This window comes from Anomalospiza imberbis, chromosome 12, assembly GCF_031753505.1.
Source record: "Anomalospiza imberbis isolate Cuckoo-Finch-1a 21T00152 chromosome 12, ASM3175350v1, whole genome shotgun sequence".
In the NCBI taxonomy this organism is placed as follows: Eukaryota; Metazoa; Chordata; class Aves; order Passeriformes; family Viduidae; genus Anomalospiza; species Anomalospiza imberbis.
Window position 1 is genome coordinate 14,524,279 of NC_089692.1, and position 18,955 is coordinate 14,543,233.

Below are 18,955 nucleotides of genomic sequence, written 5' to 3' on the forward strand. Positions count from 1 at the left end.
GTTGAGAGGGAAAGCACACAGTGCACATGATGAGCCTTACTCCACTTTGTGAGGATATCAGCACAAAGCTACATGAGCAACTGAGGACACTTCCAAACACAGCACATTGCCAGGTAGGAGAGATAATGATAAGAAAGGGAATTTGAATGAAGAAACCTAAAGAGTTACAGGCCAGGAAGTGTTCTATGACAAATCACTGCCTTTATCACTGACTTACTGCTTACACTAATAAACATCTTCCTGTTATTCCTTAATTTTCACAAACAAGCAAAAAGCTTGAGGGGAATTGACTCTGATTCCACCTGATGGGAAGAATATGAGAGATGTCTTACTTTACAGGAGGGAATCAAAACATTCCAAGTGATCTATTTCGGTCCTATCCATTTGACTCACAGCAAATGAAATGCACTTCAAGCTAAGACCTCCTATGTGAAAACACTGATAATGTACCAAGGGAGAGCACTGCAGGGTTGTGCAGAAAACCATCGTGTCCCTCTAAGAGGAAAAAAAAGAACATTAAGAAAAGCACAGAATAATGTATCAGTGAGAGAACAAGAGAGCCACGGAGTGATCACCAAATTATGAGGCCACAGAGTAGGATACCACAGTGGCCACCACAAAGCATTGCAGTGAAATTCGGTGTATAGGAGGCTGAAGGTAAATAAAAAGGAAAGTTAAAGACCTCAGGGAAACCAACAAGCCCACTTTCCTGCAAACACACGCTGGTGTCACAGCTGATGATAAGGGAGGTGTGTGGACAAGCTGGATTAGCTCTATCACCAGTCTAAGAGTGAGTAAACAACCAAGGCTAAGCTAATAAACAATCAGCATCAGCAAGAGTTATGACAAGAGTTGTGCAGAATGCAAAACACAGCACTAAAATGCCCTGGAGGGGCTTCCTACTCAAGTGATGGACAGGGGAAACGGAAAACTTTCCTTTAGCAGGAACCTCAAGAGACTGTCTGGATGAAAAGGGAAGAGACAAGAAGTGGTCACTCAACTGCAATTGTGCTTCACTCATCTGAAGAAGAGCACACCAAAGGAAATTCATAATCTGTTCAAGCAGACCTATAAATAGGAACAAACAGCAGAGATTGGGGCACAAAGCAATAACAGCAATGTCCTAAAGGCAGGGACAGAGGAGTGGGTGCCAGGAGGAGAAAGGGCTCGTTTTGCTGAGTGGACTTCGGTGGAGAACAAAGACACATGCAAAAGCGCTTACAGAAGAATGGGCCAGATTTAGATCAAAGAACAGATCAATTCTGTGCATTTGGATAAATGCAAAACAAAACCACATTTAACAGCAGCACAGACTCTTAAAACAATATGACAAGTTTTGAGAATGCACAGTCCTCTGGAAATCCACAGTCAAATACAGGAGTCCAAGAGGAGATCAGATGGAAGGGAATATTGCAGGTGGCTCAAAGATGATGAGAACATGCACTGTTTAAAAAACTTTATACTTTAACAAGAAAAGAGCAAAAACTTTAATACCAGGAACAAAACAAGGGAAAGTCACAGTAAACAAGTGGATGTAGGTTTCCACATGACAATTTCATAGCAGTGATGGATGTACAGAAAATTAGTAGAAAAGCAGAACTGAGCTGAGGACCAGCATGAGAAAAGAAAACACCAAAACAAATACATGCATTCAATGCAAGACAAAGGACAGAAAAACTAAAATCCTGAGGCAAAGCTAGTGCTAAGTAGAAAAAAAACCCTCTTATATTGAAGAAAACAAACACTGATACAGACATAAAATAAAAAAACAACAACAAAAAAAAAACCACCAGCATTCAGAAAACAGCAGGCTGAATTAATTTAGGCGAGAAAAGGCAGCTTTTATGTCTGTGTTTCTCCATGGACCAAAGTTCCACTGTGTGAGAAAAACTCATAACACTGGCTGAGCACCAAAATGAACTCTGGGCTCAGGGATCGGTGTTTGCAATAACGAAACAGAAAATGAAACTCAGGTGACTACAGTCATTCCTGGGACCTACACTAAGATTACACCGAGAACAGGCAGTGCACCTACTGCTACACTGCAGAAAAAAACCGGCTGTGCCTAAAAAGAGCGGGTCAATGAAGGCCTGCGAGACAGAAACAGCCATCAGAATCAAAGGGCTTAAAAGAGAAACTTGTGCTCGATATGGGCATAATGCAAGCAGTGAAAAAATCCTGCTTTATAAGCACTGAAGCGGGAGAGCAGAGCCGAGGTGTTGCCGCACCCCGTAGCAAAGGTGCCGCTGCCTAACCTACCACCCAAGAATTTAAAACAAAAGATCCAGGTAAATGAGTGCATTTGCCCCGCTCCACACCGTCACATCTCCTCTGTAAAGACAGAAAACTTGCTGTGGAGAAACATTGTGACATCGAGAGCCATAAACAGCTTTCAGGATTCTGACTCCTCACATTCATGTAACGATATTCAAGGGCTCAACAGCCCCGCCGCGTTTCCGAGCGCTGCCAGAGCAGCGCGTCGAGTCTGAGACCCCGCGATTCCCCGGCATGCTGCCCCCCGAGACCCCGCGATTCCCTGGCATGCTGCCCCCCGAGACCCCGCGATTCCCTGGCATGCTGCCCTCCGAGACCCCGCGATTCCCTGGCATGCTGCCCCCTGTGACCCCGCGATTCCCTGGCATGCTGCCCCCCGAGACCCCGCGATTCCCTGGCATGCTGCCCCCTGAGACCCCGCGATTCCCTGGCATGCTGCCCCCCGAGACCCCCCGATTCCCTGGCATGCTGCCCCCTGAGACCCCGCGATTCCCTGGCATGCTGCCCCCCGAGACCCCGCGATTCCCTGGCATGCTGCCCCCTGAGACCCCGCGATTCCCTGGCATGCTGCCCCCCGAGACCCCGCGATTCCCTGGCATGCTGCCCCTTGAGACCCCGCGATTCCCTGGCATGCTGCCCCCCGAGATCCCATGCCATGCTGCCCCCCGAGACCCCGCGATTCCCTGTCATGCTGCCCCTCGCACACCAAGCCCATGTTCTGCAAGTCATACGAGCACCGGGAGCCCTCCCCGCACCCGGGAGGCGCCGGTAGGAAGTTCCAAGCCCTCCGGGCCCCGAGCAGCGCCGGACTCGGGGCGCCCCAGCTCGCCAAACCCCCGTTCATTCACCTTTTGCCGCTTTCTTTAGCGAGCTCCCAGCCCGGCTCTGCCCAGCTCCGGGGCCTCCGCGAGAGCTCAGCGAGCCCGGGAGCTGCACCTTGGCCACCCGCCTCTTACCGCGGCTTGCCCGCCCAGATGGCCCCAGCGAGGCAACCGGGGGGTACCGACGATATCTGGGGGGTACCGACGATGCCTGGGGGGCAGCTGCACCAACCACCAGAGCCGACGGGACCCCGGGCCGCTGCCTGGGGCCGGGGGCTGCGCCGGCCCGGCCCCCATCCCAACCGGGACCCGCGCCGGCGGCCCCCGGGAGAGCGGAGGGCGGAGAGGGCTGAGCACGGTGCCCCCACTCATTAACGCACGGCCGGCAATGGGGCCACCGGCGGGGCCACCAGCGCCCAGCCCGGCACCGTCCCTTCCCCTCACCCCGCAGCACCGCAGCCCCGCGGCACCCGCCAGCCGGGCCGCGTCCGCCCTGCCTCACCTCAGCTCCGCATCAGCCCCGCCGGGAGCCCAGCGAGACTGCAGCGGGGCCGCCGCGGACCCCGCGCCCTCCGCCCCTGCCCGGCCCCGGCCCGGCGCTGCCGCCGCTCCTTTGTGCCGAAAGATGGAGGCGACTCACGGCGCGGCCCCGCCCCGGCCCCAGGCCCCGCCCCGCCCGCGGCCGCGCCCCCCGCCGTCGCCCGGGCGACCCGCGCCGCCCTCGGCCCCGCCCCCGCCCCGTGCTTCGCCCAATCGCGGCGCGGAGCCTCCGTGACGTCATCCCGCCAGCCAACCCCCGCCCGCTCCGCGCGCGGCTCTGCCCGCCGTAAGAGCGGCGGGGATTGGCTGCCGCGGGGGCGGGGCCGCCGAAGGAAGGGCTCGCTCGGTTGGCCGCGGCGGGCGGAAGGGGCGGGGCGGCCGGCGGAGGGGAGCGGGGTCAATGGCGGCGCTGCGGGCCCGGCCGTGCCGCTCGCTGTGAGGGGCCGCGGTACGTGCCGGGGGCGGGCCCGGGCCGGTGGGGCCGGAGCAAGCGCCTGGGGGCGGGATAGCGGCCGCGGCCGGGCCGCCGAGCCCTTCGGGCGCTGGGGTGAAGAGGGCCGGGCCTGGGCCCCGCGAGCGCGGCGGGCCGGCGGCCGCTCCCGGGACGAGGGGCTGGAGGCAAGGTGGGGAGAGGCGGTCGCAGTGAGGGCTCGGAGCAGCTGGAGCCCCGCACGCCCGGGAGGGTTCCCCGCACCGAGGTCCCGCGGCCGCGCAGGAAGCGGGGCCCGGGGCCGTTTCAGGCCGGTGGGGCCGATTGATCCCCTCCGGCTGCGGGCTCGGCTCGCAGCGCCTCGCTTGATGTGGTGCGGGGAGCGCTGCCCGACTGTGATCAGCGGTGGGTTGATGAAACGGGTAGGTAAGTGGTCTTTGTTACTTAAAGAGCGCTGGATCTCTTGGAAGCTGCACTCGGGTACCCAGGGCACCGTCGCTGCTCTGCATCTGTTCCAGCCTAAGCGGTGGCTGTGAACTCTGGGAGGTTTTTTGATGCTGGGGGTGTTACCATCTGGTGTTAGAAAAGCATGTGGTTTACGACTCTGACAAACTTTTGTCATTTGCGGTGGCAGCGTAGCCCTAGAATACAGTCACCAGACGAAAACACAGATAAATTAGGGAAAAGTTGCCAAGTGCATGTTTCTTGTTGGGTCTGGTTTGTGTGTGATAGCTTCAGATGGGAGAGGGCAAAGAATACAGCAAGATTAGCAAACTTTATAAGTGCAAGTGAACTTTGATCTGATGCTGCTTGATGGGGGTTTTCCACCCCTCATCTCTTTTCCCCAAGATGGGGTTGTCAGTGTCAGACACCGGTTTTCAGACTGGTGTTGGGAGCACCATTGCTGCATCTCGGGCCGTAATTAAACCTTAATCCACTTCATGTATATTGTCTGAGTGAACTGACTGATCCAGGTGGTTTGCTGCCGAAGGCTGTAGTCCCCGGAGGATGCTGTGTTCTTGCAGAATCCCTTTCTCTCTGTTTGCTTTTATTACTTTCTGTCACCATTGTATTGGAACCTTTTGTTTCCTCTCTAAATGTATAGGTTGAGGTGACGCAAGTGGAGAAACAATTTATGTTGTTTATGTAGCACTTGGATAGGAAAGCTGGCCTTGGGATCGGGACTTGTATTCAGCTGTGAGATTCAATTTTTATCTTCTCTGTAGGTTTCCAGCTTGAACCACCTTCAGAAATTACACTCAAAGAGCAAGTGTTTCATGCTTTCTGGAAAGTGGACTTAGGATCTTAGGGTGGATTTTTTTGTTGGATATTAAAAAAGAAAGAAAGGAAAGGTTATAAAAGAGAAAATCACCAGCCCTGGATCTGTCCTTCCTGTCCCCAGCTCTAAAGAGAATTCTTTTGTCTTAACTTCTTTTAGTCATACTAACCTTAAGAATGCATCCTGCTGTAGTAAATATTTGCCCAGTGCTCTAACCTAGATTTCTCCTGAGACCTCAGTTTTTTCATTTTTGTTACAAGCAATACCCCTAAAAGTATCAGTTTTTGTAAGGATTTCAGGACTTCCTGCAGGACTGATTCCTTGTGGTGTGAAGGAAGGATGATAAACAGGTTTCTTCCCTCACTTGGGTTACTACATCCCTTCCTCCTTGGAAGAGTAACTGTTCTGGGATCTCTTCTGTACTGAAATGCAGCCAGGGTGAGATCCCAAATGAGCAGTGCTTGGCAGAACTGTGGGCAGTCCTTAACTTGCTGCAGTTATACCAGGGAGATAATGAAGCAGAAAAAAGTTATGTTGACATGTCTTTAAAGGAACAGCTCTGTGTGTTGTGCTGATGTTGTACTTCTGGGTACAGTTTTGAAGTACAGGCTTGAAACAAAAACAGGGATTAGGTTTTCGTGGTGTAGCATGGAGCTGGCAGAAAAATTCTGGAAGGAGACACCTAGGACTCACAGAAGCAGTTTGTTCCATCCTGGGCTTTCAGGTCTCAAGACCATGAGTTTCCTTGTTAGGTTGACTACTGGGAGCATCTCCACCCTGCACCTGGTACTGAAATCTTGAAGCAGAGGGTGGCTGCCCTGTGTGGGAAGGGGCTGTGCTCTCTCCAGGGGAAGTGCTGCTCATTTTCTAACCCCAGCTCTGTTTTAGCCATGGGGAATTCCCCCTCTCACTCAGCTGTTGACCTCCCAGCCAGATCCCCCCAGTTGATATGCTGGGCACAGTGTTCTGTGGCCATGGTTCCATGGAATATCCCTTTGGCCAGTTCAGGACAGCTGTCCTGGCCATGCTCCCTCACAGCCTCTCACGTAGCTCCTCGCTGGCCGAGCTGACAGTGGGGAGTCCTTGACTTAGGCTAAAACTGCAAGGGTGTTATCACTGTTGTTGTCACACCAAGCTCAAACCGCAGAGCTGTACCAGCTACTAAGAAGTTTAGCTCTGTCCCAGCCAAAACCAGAACAGCTGGTAATTGCTGAAATCTCTGTTAATCACTTCTAAATGCATGCACTCAACAACTGAAAATAGGCAAGCTTTCTCAAATTCTCACAGCTTGCACAAAAAGAACTTGGTTTTAATGCTTTGCCATCACTTTATCTCTCTTCAGAACAGATGTGGAGGAACAGAAATAAAAGGATGAGAGTGTAGGTGAGGGTGTTTAATTTTATTTTTAAAAAATATTTACTTAAGCAAAGTAAATCCATTAGAACATGACTTTCAAAAAAACGGCCTGAGGCAGACAACTAGCAGGAAAGACCTAATTATGAAAAAAAGAGTAAAGAAGGAGTAATAGATGATGCTTATTAGTCTTAGCAGTTATGCAGTGAGTTTGTGTCTCAGTCAGTGCTTCCTGTGCAGTGCTCTTTAGAGAACTGAAGTTATTGTAGGGGCAGCGGGTCTGTTTTTCAGGATATTTAATCATGTTTCACTCACTGAAAAGCATAATCAGCCTCCTGATGTTTTGCATGTTGTGTTTTCAGGAGACACTATTCCACAATGGAAGGGGGAGATGGCACTGCTGACCTGGTGATTAACAAGAGGTTTGTGTCTGAAGCAGAGCTAGAGGAGCGACGAAAGAGAAGGCAAGAGGAGTGGGAAAAGGTCCGAAAACCTGAGGACCCCAAAGGTATGGGCTAACTACCGGGAAAAGATCCGAGAATTTTTCATTTTTGTGGAAAATAGAAATTAAAAGTGATGGCTTTTTATATTCTATAAGTGAAATGGTTTTTACATGAAGGAACTGAAAACTGTTGGCGGTGTAGTGTTTCTAACGTGGTCTCCCTTCCTGATTTATTCCTTTCAGAATGCCCAGAGGAGGCATATGACCCACGGTCGTTGTATGAAAGGCTCCAGGAACAGAGAGAAAAGAAGCAGCAGGAGTTTGAGGAGCAATTTAAATTCAGTAAGCAGCAGCAGCAGCAGCAAACTGCATGTGTTGTATGCAGCAGCTGTGCACGACTTCTGAGTAAAGGATATATCTTGTGTGTTTTGTTTCCCTCTCTGAGAGGGAAGCAAAGGCTTCCGGAGAGCATTATTGAAATCCTGGATTTTTAAAGGAACATGTTCTGGACACTGGGGCAGCACTGCACACGTGCAAAACTCAAAAGGTGTTAGCAGTTATCAAGCTGCATGCCTGTAAAGTGTTAGTGAGCTTATATTGCATATAAAATAAAAAACCCCAAAAAAATCCCAAACAAACTTGATAGCAGTCCACAGAGAAGTGGAAAAGTATTGTGGTTTTGTGACTCTTGAACTCATGCTTTAACACATGCTTGAATTAATTAAAGAAATCCTGTTAGAGCAGCTATTACATTTCCAAGCCATAATTATTTGACTAAAAATGATTTGAGAGTTAAGATTATGATTTGGAAGAAGTAAGCTTACGTGGTTTGGTTCTTTAGAAGTAGATGTTTGACTCTTCAAATGAAATGTTTGAATTTCTGGTTTTATAGAAAAGCCCTTTGAAAAGTGGCAAGTACAGATAGCGGCATTCGTGCATTAAAGTCTCCAGCTGGACCTACAGGATTCTTTCCACCTAGAGAGTTTCCAGTAAACTTCAGCAGACTTTTGATCCCAGTAGTTTTTGGTAACATGACTAAGCAGTTCTTGCTGAAGGAGCCACCCAAAAATTGACTGTCAGCCTGAATAGGAAGGGCTTCTAATAACTGTCTAAGTGAATAGTTTTCTTGGCCAGTTATATTAGATCTGCAGCACCTTTGCTTTGGTAAGCCAAGTACTGGAATGGGAAGTAGCCCTGAGAAGTAAACCCACCTCTGCTTTTAATGCAGCCACAGCAGAATATCAGATACCAGCTAACCTGGAGAGCAAAACTGCTGCAGAGTGCCTGAGAGGGAACCTCAATAAAACCTCAGCTCAAAGGACCTCAGTGGCTGCTCCTCTTAGTTTGCAGATGAGTCAGGCAGAAAATGAGATTAATTCATGTCACTTGCTTCAAAAAATGTCCTGAGTTTCACTACTTTTGCTCTCTGAAGGGGTCCTCAGCAGTAGTAGTGAGTGCTACAAGTTACTGTTTCAAGATTTATGAATGAGCTCTGCGTGAGTTGGAAGGAGCAGGGATTGGCTTTTATAAAGTAACCTCAAATAATCATTGATTTCCAGAGCTTTTCTGTCACACACAAGCTTGCCAATTATTAGTATAAATGGATTTCCTAGTTTGCCCTCAAAGTGACTAGGGCTTGCCTATGTGGGCTGAAGATTAAAAATATGGTGACTTCATGTAAAAGCCTAAAAATCCTTCTATGGAATTAAGCTTTAGTGAAGACTAAAGGTGGTGTTTAGGCTAAGATTTCTGATGAGGACTGCAAACAGCAAGGTTTGGTCTTCCTAAAACACACTGTTTATTGTCATTCTAATGAAATCATTTGCTCAAGAGGCACTGAACATTTGCAGAACAGGAAATAAAAGACCTTCCTGCTGCACTAGCATGTACTTTGCTTAAAGTAGGGTAGCATGTTTAGAAAGAATTTGTTTTTATTTGGAAATTAGGAGTTGTCTTGTTTCTACTTTTTTCAATTTTTGAACAGGTTGTTAGAACTAATTAGGTAGGAATTGTTTGCTCTAAGAAAATGTACTTCCTCTTTTGAGGCAAGATTTTCGAGGGAAGAAGTGGTGTGCTTTTTTTTTAGTTATTGGTTGGTTTAAGAACATTCAGAGGAGACAGACTTGGTGTCTGAAACCAACAAATTTCTTCTTTCTTTATTCAGAAAATATGGTAAGAGGCTTAGACGAAGATGAGACACATTTTCTTGATGAGGTTTCTCGGCAGCAAGAGCTACTAGAAAAGCAGCGAAGGGAAGAAGAGCTGAAAGAACTAAATGAATACAGAATATCCTTTGCACTAAAATGGCTGGTGGTTACCTAGAGGAGGGTAAGAGTGGGCTGTAGGTTGTTCTGTCAGTTGACATTCTTTTTATAAAGCTGCTTTACAGAATGTGTACAGTGATACACTTTCAAAGTTTAATGGCTTCATTGTAGTTCTGATAGCTGCAATGTTTGATAGTCCCCCCTCAACTCCCACTTCTTTAATACTTTCCTTTCCTTCTCCCCTCTGCATTGTTTCGGGGTTTGGTTGGGGTTTTTTGTGGGGGTTTTTTAGGGTTTGATTTTTTCTATTACTGAGGTCATGAAATACCATATCTTAAAAGAGAACATAAAGAAAAACCAGTGTATCATTTCTAATCTCTTGCTTTTGTCGTATGGAAAATTACACAGTTTTTTTTTTAACTGTATATTGCCTGATTTTAACATACCTGCTTGAAATAATGTGTGGATTGCTCTCTCTGTTATTATTCTTGGAGTATCAGGTACTTTCTCCTTTGCTGATACCTGCAGGATGAGAAATTAAATACATCTGTGCAGATGTGCTGATTTTCTTCTGGGAAGTCAGTGCCCATGGAGTCTTGACTCCTTTGGGTAGTACACGCTTGTAGGCAGGATTAAGAGCAGGACAGTTTGGCTTTGCTGTTAAATTTGCCTAATTTTCTTGTAGATATGCTGGAAAATCATATAGGATGTTTTTCCTCTCTAATTAGTGCCAGTCAAGGGAGGTTGGAATGATTTGAGAATTACTGTGCTAAGCAAAGTGTTGCTTTTTTGAGGTTTAGTGAACCTATGCAGAATCTGATGGTTTCCTTGTCTAGATTGCTTTTGAGTTACAGGTAAACAAAACACATGTTTTCAGGGAAGCTTTAGTATAGATGAAAGAGTTTGTGAATACAAGGAGGTGACCAAAACCAGTCAGCACATAAAATTGAATAATTCTGGTACTACAGAGATTGGTCTTACCTTGTGTTAGTCAATAATTTAAAATTTGGAGCATGTGTCCTGTGAAGAAAATCTCAATTAGCTCAGGAGTGTGTTTATGAAAAAGCAATCCTGATGCATTTTTTAAACTTCAGAAATAGGCTGCAGTTAGCTGATGGATTTGGAGTATTTTCTTGGTTTGCTGGATCTATTCATGGGATATTCATGGATATATTTAGTTTTGGTGATGGTTGCTCGTGGGGCTGGCTGATCCAGGGTTGTGCAGTGTGAGACTGTGCTGTGGGAGCAGCTGACAGCTCTTGTTATGTCACATACATCTGGGGTGAACCATACCAGCCCTGAGGGAATCTTAAGTTGCCTTGAATTAGCCACATAACACACAGATCCCTGAACAGCCTGATCAAGATGTACAGACCATCTTACCTCAGTCTTTGCACTCTTAGTAATATTGGTGGCTCTGAATCTGAAGTCTTACTGTAAAAATTAAACTTATTGCTGATGGAGTTTTTCCTGGTATAGCTTTTAATTTAAGCTACCCAGAGGCATTAATTTAATGGTAAAAACTGTGTCAATATTCAAGTACAGAGATTTTTTTTCCTTAATTTTTCAGGTTGAACAATCACAAAATTATACATCCTCAGGATAAATATGCCTTGGAATATTTTAAGGTACTCCTGAGCACAAGAAATTCATATGCATGGATGAATAGGAATTTTTCTTTCTCCTGCATGAACGACTAGGTTTGTTTGTTCCTTACCCTATCCAGACCCCCCTGTTGAGATAAAGATTTACAATTATTTTAAAAGCCATTTCCAAGAAGTGTTTGAGAGCAGGATCAGCTTGTCTTTACTGCTATCTAAATGTAGGAGCAGTCCCCCCTCCAAGAAGCTGGCTTTACTGAAGGGCAGCTTGTTTAGTGCAGTTGATATTTAAGATTGAGACGTTTGTTTCTAATGTTGTCTTCCTGAGAGGGAACACTTCTTGGCTGGCTATAGCATTACATTTGCTAATGACAGCAGGATGTATAAAATACCTACTAAAAATGTGCTGTGCCTTTCTAGTTGAGGAGTTTTAGGAGAATGCCATCCTGGATGAAAGCTAAAAGCCTGTAGTTTGGTATCTTTTAAAAGAAAAGTTTTTGAGTTCCTCAGTCAGGCTTAGAATATAACAAGGTAATGGACCTAAATGTGGCAGTTGAACACTGCAGTGTGTGGAAGAATCGTGTGGCAACATCAAATCATGTTCAGCACAAGGAGCTCTCAGATGACTTCAGACAGCCACAGGATGGCACTCCTGTGCCATCTCAAAAATAGATAAAATTGAACAGTGGTTTGGGCTGAGAAGACTTTTGGTTGAAGTAAGGAACAGTCTAGGTTACTGCTGTATCCTTAGGAAAATCAAATAATAAATGGCATCTGAATATTCCTGTCTGTAAAGTGATTGGAGACTGAGTGTCACTTCAAAGCAAATTGTAATTTTTTAAAATTTTCAGATGTTCAGTGGGGCAAAAAAGCTATGGCTTCAAATATATGGGCCATCAACGTGAAATTCACTATCCAATATATGTCTGCAGTGACTGGGGCATCTGTGAAACTCCAGCTTGTGGAATTATAGTCACAGGAGAAACTCTTAGAACATGAGGTTTGAGTTTATAAACATGCGTTTAAACGAAATTAATTTGCCTTTGCCTGTGCAGTTGAAATTTTTGCAGAATTTTGTGTGACTTTCCTGGCACCTCATCTACAAAGAGGGTCTTTGACAGATTTCTCTTCATCACAAGGAGATGTGTTCCGTGTGTGCAGAGTGTGCCCTAATAAACAGACCCTGCTCCTTCTTATCCCATCTGAGAACCTGCTTAAGCTTGTCCACCTCCTTATAGGTTTCAGCTGCATTCCACCTTGCTAACACTGTTTTAATCTACTTAGCTTTTCTGAGCAGTTGCAGTATTTTTTGGGTGAATCTTGGACTGCAGTTCCCCTTAATCAATGTCCCCTTTCTCTTGGGATTGGTGCTCAGACCAGCAGCAGAATCTTTGTGGTCCTTACAGAGAGATGAGCTGAAAAGGTAGAGTGCTAAAGACCAAACCCAAAAACTGGAACTGTTCTGTCTTGTTTGACTGAAATCTGCTGGGCTCATCAAAAAGAGGGTTTGAGGAGTGCAAGTGAGTGCATATATTGCTACATAGCTTTTCTGGTAAGGATTAGAGCGTGGAGCAGCAAATTTGAATTACAAATGTGTTGATGCCCATAGAAGGGGAAGTATTGCATTGCCTTTTTGGTTTGTTTGTTTTGGTCCAGCCTGACCTTTTTGCTTTTCTAAGGCCTTTAGGAAAAGGCAGGATGGTGGTTATGTTCATGGGTGCTGGGTGTTTTGTGTTACACCTTTCTGGCTTCAGAACAGCAGCTCCCAGGCTGCTGCCTGGACATCCTCACAGAGAGAGCTGGTCCTGATACCAGAGAGAGCTCCAACCCCAGAGGGCAAAGTATCTTCTCTTCTGGCTGAGGCTACCAGCTCAATGTCATTACAAATAAGTTTATTTTGATACAATATGTGAATGAACTTCGGTCACTGCTGTCAGCAGAGCTGGCTAAATATATCAGGGAGGAAATGTCTGTTCTCCCCATTCCTTCCCAGCTGATCCTTAACCCTTAATTCACAGCACTCTCACTAAAGTGGGAGTCAGTATGGACCCAAAGAAGGAAACTGAGAAGAAATTGCCCATGAAGTCAGTGGAAAACAAGAACAAATTTTCTCAGGCAAAGCTGTTGGCAGGAGCTGTGAAACACAGAAGGTTAGTTTCACACTTCTATAAATTCATGAGGAACGGAACCCAGTTAGCAGTGTAAAGGGAGACAGGCCAAAACTGCCTCCAGAGAGCGAGGTGTAAACCTTAGCCCTAAAGAAAAAAGGGGGAAGGTATAAGAAAAGACCAGTCTTGTTTCTATAGGCTCTCACAAACTGTGGGAAAAAACATGAAGCACATCAAATAGATAAGTGTGTGTAAAGCAAGTGGGTAGGATCTTCATTTTAGAGTGCCAGGCTTGGGCAATCCTGCTTGGGGTTTAAGGGAATCTATTTTATGTCTCTGTTTGTAGATATCAGAGTCACCTCACGAATGCAATTTCATTCAGGTTGCCTAATATATCAGCCAATTTTACCTGTGTTTAAAATGGATTGTTTTAATTGCTGCTGGGGACAGTATGGGGGGGACAAGGTTACAAGAGAGGAGCTTTGTGTGCCAGTTTGGTTCTAAGGATATCAGAGGAACTTCCTGTGTTCCTCAGGGATTTACACTGATACATCAACACCCTTTCCATCCCAGGGAGGTGACAGCTGGGTTTGTGATGTGCTTGCTGCTTTGATCTTGGCCTGCAAACACAGCTGCTGGTGTACTACAGGTTATGGAGAAACCAGGCATGTGGGACCAGACTTATTTCCCTCAGATGAATCATCTAATACTCAAGATGATTACTGACATCTCAAAATGCAGTGTGTTAGAATTGTCTCAGGGAATGTGAGATTATTTTAGAAGCTTATCTTGTAGGGTGATGTTTAGCTCCCAGTACAGCAGTTAATTGCATGTCTGAAAACTGAAGTAAGCACTTCCACCACATAATGTCTGTGGGGTTGGGTGATAATTTGGGTTTTGGGAAGGCAGAAAAGAAAAAACCCTGAGCTGATAACAAGCAGCCAATAATGTTGTTTTTGTCTTGTAACTAATAGTACTTAACCCAGTAGGATGTAGGAAAGGAGCTGGCATGTGCTTAATGGTACTTCTAAAGTCTGCAGATGGCATCTGTTTAAAGACAGCATCTTAACTGACATGTCAGTGCCATTGCAGACTTGCTTTGCAGTCTTCTATTTTTGCCATCTTATCTTTTATTGCAAAGTGGTCCAAAGTAAGTGTAGTGTGAGCTCAACATCTGCTTTGTAATTTCCTGTAAAGGATGTATTACTATTAAAAGCTCTTTGCACAGAATAACCTTTCATCTGTACTGCATGTTCTGATAGGGACAGAAAAGAGTTAATGCATAATAATGCTGATGCTTCATCAGTTCCTCACTGCTGAATCCGGGAGGCATTTGTTTATGTGGATGCCTTAGCATTGGGAACATGCAGGAGTGGAGGGGGGGGATGGAAATCTCAGCAATGACAGGGGAGACCTACAGAAGCTCTGAAGAGTCAGAAGTCCAAGTCATGCTCCTTTCTTCCAGTGCCACTTTGGACCCAGAAAGGACCTTTGTGGACACTGCAGCTCTGTCAATTGCTGTAAGACTGTCTGAGCTTACTGGGTGCAAGATTTCTAGATGTTTTAGAACAGGCTCTCTAGGTGCTTGAAGGAGAGGAAGGATGACCTGCAAGGGAAAAGCCATGGATGTTGGCACCAGCAAGTGTGGTAATCATCCACATGTGCAAGGCTGTGGCCACGTGGGTGTCTGAAGCTCAGGTGGTTATTCCCAGTCTCCTGTGGAGCACATTCTGCTGAATAGGCAGCTCTAGGCTGCTGTGCAAGGGGTTTGACTTGAACTCTAAGAGGTGTGTTCCTTTCCCAGGTTAACAAGGGATACTTGTAGTGTAGGTGTTGGTGCTTCCTTGGATCCTGCATGTTCCCCAAGGAGCCTCAGTTAATGGCAGTTGAAGTGGTGATGGTCATCAGGGGACCCTGCTGGCATCTGCTGTAGCATTTGAGGCAAAGATGTAACAATGATTTCACAGTAATTCAGTGGTTGCAGTTGAAGAACAAGACACTCTGTTATTTTTTCCACAGTTCAGATGGTGGTAACAGTGTCAAGAGGTTGAAACTAGACACTGACCACGAGGAAAAGAATCCAGGTATGTCCCAACTTCTGCAGGGGTGAAGCTGTGTGTCTGTCACTGAACAGCAGCTGAGTTGGGGTTAAATCTCAATAGAGGCTTTGCTTTTCTGTTCCTTCACTGGGCAAGACAGCACAGACTTTGGTTGGCACGTTCTCTTTTAAAGCAGTAGAAATGGTAAGTGTGGGTGCTGACAGCCTTCATGGAAAATAGGGCAGCAGGGAACCTCTGCAGGTTATCAGGATGTCCCCTGCCCAAACCAGTCCTGACAGATGTTTGTCTAAGGAGCTCTTAAGTCTACACATATAGAGACTGTCCACCTTCCTTTGAGAGTTTATTAATCTGAAAGAGTTTAACCTGGTAACTAATGGAATTGTCCTTAGGTGTATTTCAAGCCTAATGCTTGTTCTGTGGGCAGGAGACATGGAGAACAGATGATCCCCTTCCTCTTCACAGCAGCATTGCATGTACTTGTATATATCCACTTCAGCTTTATGCTCTGAATTGATTCAGTCCATCCTGAAATCAATTTGTTTCAGAAAATTGTGGGGAACTAGAAGAAAAATTAAGTTGTGTTTCAGCTTTAGCTGTCAGGGCTGCAATTGACTTGCTGTCAAGATACTCTGACACAAATCGGGTGAGCTGCAGTTGTGTAACAACAACCCAAGGCATTTCCTGAATCTCCTTCTGTTCAGTAAACTTTCAGAACAGCAGAAATAATTAATTAGCCATGGAAGATGGGAGATGTTGACTAGCAGAACGATGGAATAAAACTTTTTCTCAACGGTGCTGTTATATTGCAAAAAAAATACTCAATTACTCAAAGCAGAGCCATTTATTCTTATTTAGTGGGTTTGGTACTTGACAAGTATCAAACTGACAACTTTAGAATAAAAAAATCTGTAATGCCAGCAGAGAGAAGAAAAAAATCCCCTGAGGTAGCAAATCCTTCCTGTCAGAATGGTTTTATTACAGCATAAAGCTGCCTTATGCTTTAATTAAATCCTGAAATCATCCCCTGCTTATGTGGGAAAAGCAGGTGAGTGACACGTGGTGGTTCCTGGACTGACTGAAAGCCCTTTCCTGCACTCTGGTTTTTGACTGAGGTTTCTCTCTTCCAGAAAAACCCTCCTGTGTTCCCCTGGGGAGCAGCTCAGTGGGAGGCTCCACAGTGCACTGTCCCTCAGCAGCCGTGTGCATTGGGATCCTGCCTGGCCTGGGCGCCTACTCGGGGAGCAGCGACTCCGAGTCCAGCTCGGACAGCGAAGGCACCATCAATTCCACTGGGAAGATTGTCTCTTCTGTCTTTCGTGGCAACAGTTTCTTTGATGGTCCATAACAAAATCCCTCCGTGTGTAATGTAGTGCAGAATATCTTCCAAAGCCCTGATGGATGCTTGTTGCATCCTTCTGCCCCAAATATAATCTTTCTAGCTAACCTCTCAACTTTAATACTCTCAGATACTGCTAAAGTAACTCATTATTTCCCCCTCCCCCACCACCCCCAACTTTCCATTTCTGGGGTGCATACTGAGCCTGGAAGAAAAGCTGCCATCCTAAAGCAGAAGGCACACTTAACCGTGTCATAAAGGTCTGAGGGTATGGAGGAGAGAGCTTTATCTTTTACAATTCTTATGGAAAGAATTATGTTGATTTAAGAAGTTTATACAAGACTAACAAGGCAAAAAATAATCACTTGAAGCAGTGAAGTCTTGTAGAAGCAGCCATGTGTTCTGTTTTAAAATGTCATTTTTATTCTGTATTTGAAAAATGGGGGCAGAACCAAATTTGAGCAGATGGTGAAGTGTAGATTGCCATGACACTGTAAAGAAGTTTTAGTGTTACATGATTAAAGACGTTCTGAACACATTTTTTTATCTCTGCCTGTACCATTCATAATTGTTCTCATTCCATTAATCAATTTCTGCTCTACCCAATCAGCCATTCCTTCAAACCACCATCCAGGAGAGGTGTAGGTCAGTTTCCCACAAAAGCAGAGGTGGTGATGGAAGACTTCATCTGAGTGAGTTCACAGGAACTGCAGCCGGCTTTTCTGCTCAAAGGCTGCTGCTCCAGTGCTGGGACTTGACAAATCATGCAGCTTTTCAGCAGCAGTGTCCTGAAGGGCATGAATCCAGAGTGGGTGGGACTCCCCTGTTCAGCCAAACTCCTTTGTATGGGAGTTGGAGAATTCCAGAAGTAGGGCTGAGGGCCCATCCTCTTAATCTCAGTGTGCTGATGGGAGTTTGGAGGGTTGGAACAGCTCAGCTCAGCTGCTCAGGGGTGGAAGTGTCTCTGTGCCATCCTGCTCTGTGTAGTACCCTTGTGAGACAGCAGCTGGTCAGTGTACACCAAAGGGCAGTTACCTGGAGGTGACACTGAGGGACTTGTGAGGGAGCAGCTGGGCTCAAGGCACAGAAAACAAGGCCTCTAGTGGATTCATGCCTTAGCCTGAGTGCTGAATTTTCCAAAGGAAATGGGGAGAGTTGTGCTCACAATGAAGCTATCCTTAGCCAAATACCCTTTCTGTTTGCACAACCCTGTTCCACTCCTTACAATTCCTCCTGTTCTGGGCTGCCTGGCACTTCCTGTGTTTGCTCCAGAATTGCTCCTTCCTCTTCTCTAGCTACTGTAATTATGGCACTTTCAGGTGGAAAATAAGTAGACCTTGTGCAGCCTTCCTAATGCTTTGCTTTTGGTGACTTTCATCTTACTGAGCTATGGAATGAAGTGGAAGTGGTCCACTAAAAAAAACATGTTTTTTTTTATTAAAGTGGTGGGGGCAAGAGCCTCAAGCAGTTGGTATGAGAGCTGCTGGTGTTCTTCCCTGGCATTAAACTAGATCAATTATCTGACTGTAGTCAGAGCAGCCTTGCCCAGCTGTCAGCATGCTGGGGCCATTTTCCTGAGTGGTATCTTGCACAGCTGCAGTCAAAATGCCTGATTTAGACAGAAATTTTTAAGTGGGAGTTTCCAGCCAATTGTGGCAAATGCAGTGGTGGGCTGCAGGTGAGATGGTGTGTATATTAGGGTGTGTATATTAGGGTGTGTATATGGGGCTGTGCAAGGCCAGGAGGAGACATAATCCAGGAAAAGTGGATGTGAGGGCCCTCTGCCTTTCTCCTGTTCCTGTAAGAATGGAATAGGACACTTGGGGAATGCCTGCTGTTCTCAAGGCCTGGCTCATGTAAACAAACTGCAGAGCTGTCCCAGCTCCTCACTCCATCTGTTGGTCCCATTTACCTTTGTACATCAGAAGCCATCTGACATTAAAATATTCCAGTGCCTTGGGAGATGTGCTGGGAAGTGCAGAGTGCATGGGATGGAGGATAAATCAGACCTGAAAAGGGCAGCTGTGGCAGTAACCTTGCCGTGGGCTGCCAAAGCTGGAGATGAGCTGGCTGTGGCTGGCTCCAGCAACTCTCATTCACTGCTGGATTTAGATATATTTTTTTGTTATTTTTAAGAAAAAAACCATGACTGCATAGTGTGCTTCATTCCCTCCCCAGGGACAGCTCAATAAACCACTCCTTGTCTGTGCTAGTTGTTAAAAGTTTCAGCGAGGTGTTAAAAAACTCGACAAACCCCCACAAACACTCTACTAGCAGAAGAGTTAATGAGCTCCTGCAGCTGTGTGTGAGGTTCTCTTATGGAAATAAATAAAAAATGTTTCCAAAGCCGCAGACTTCGATCTGGAAGCTGAGCTGGATACAGCATTATTTTTAAACAAGCCACCCTTCAAAGGCTGCTTCTCCCTTTGGAAAAGGGTGGTGTTGGT

The 18,955-nt window shown here is 46.2% G+C and overlaps 2 protein-coding genes across 3 annotated transcripts in view; one reads left to right on the top strand and one right to left on the bottom strand.

Annotated features, from left to right (window-relative positions):
• ARL2BP (ADP ribosylation factor like GTPase 2 binding protein) overlaps positions 1-3,561 on the bottom strand; it is a 43,851-nt gene extending 40,290 nt beyond the window's left edge. Inside the window, exon 1 of the mRNA XM_068202998.1 lies at positions 3,550-3,561. The gene's annotated coding sequence lies outside the window, so the exon portion shown is untranslated. The remainder of the gene's footprint in view (positions 1-3,549) is intronic.
• A 398-nt stretch (positions 3,562-3,959) lies between these two features.
• On the top strand, positions 3,960-17,042 carry PSME3IP1 (proteasome activator subunit 3 interacting protein 1). Of its 2 annotated transcripts, XM_068203040.1 has the most exons (8): positions 3,960-4,083; positions 7,060-7,205; positions 7,383-7,481; positions 9,304-9,430; positions 13,026-13,154; positions 15,132-15,196; positions 15,312-15,355; positions 16,300-17,042. In XM_068203040.1, exons 2-8 carry the CDS (start codon positions 7,076-7,078, stop codon positions 16,540-16,542), a joined length of 837 nt encoding a protein of 278 aa, XP_068059141.1. In that variant the 5' UTR covers positions 3,960-4,083; positions 7,060-7,075; the 3' UTR covers positions 16,543-17,042. The 2 variants fall into 2 exon arrangements, with proteins under 2 accessions (XP_068059141.1, XP_068059142.1); XM_068203041.1 differs by lacking the exon at positions 15,312-15,355 and having other exon boundaries at positions 3,963-4,083.
• Positions 17,043-18,955: the final 1,913 nt, after the last annotated feature.

Excerpts from the sequence above, each read along its gene's own strand:
- PSME3IP1 (XM_068203040.1), top strand. The coding sequence starts at position 7,076 with ATGGAAGGGGGAGATGGCACTGCTGACCTGGTGATTAACAAGAGGTTT. Across the intron at positions 13,155-15,131 it reads GGAGCTGTGAAACACAGAAG|TTCAGATGGTGGTAACAGTG; the intron begins GTTAGTTTCACA and ends TTTTTTCCACAG. Across the intron at positions 15,356-16,299 it reads CTTTTAAAGCAGTAGAAATG|AAAAACCCTCCTGTGTTCCC; the intron begins GTAAGTGTGGGT and ends TCTCTCTTCCAG.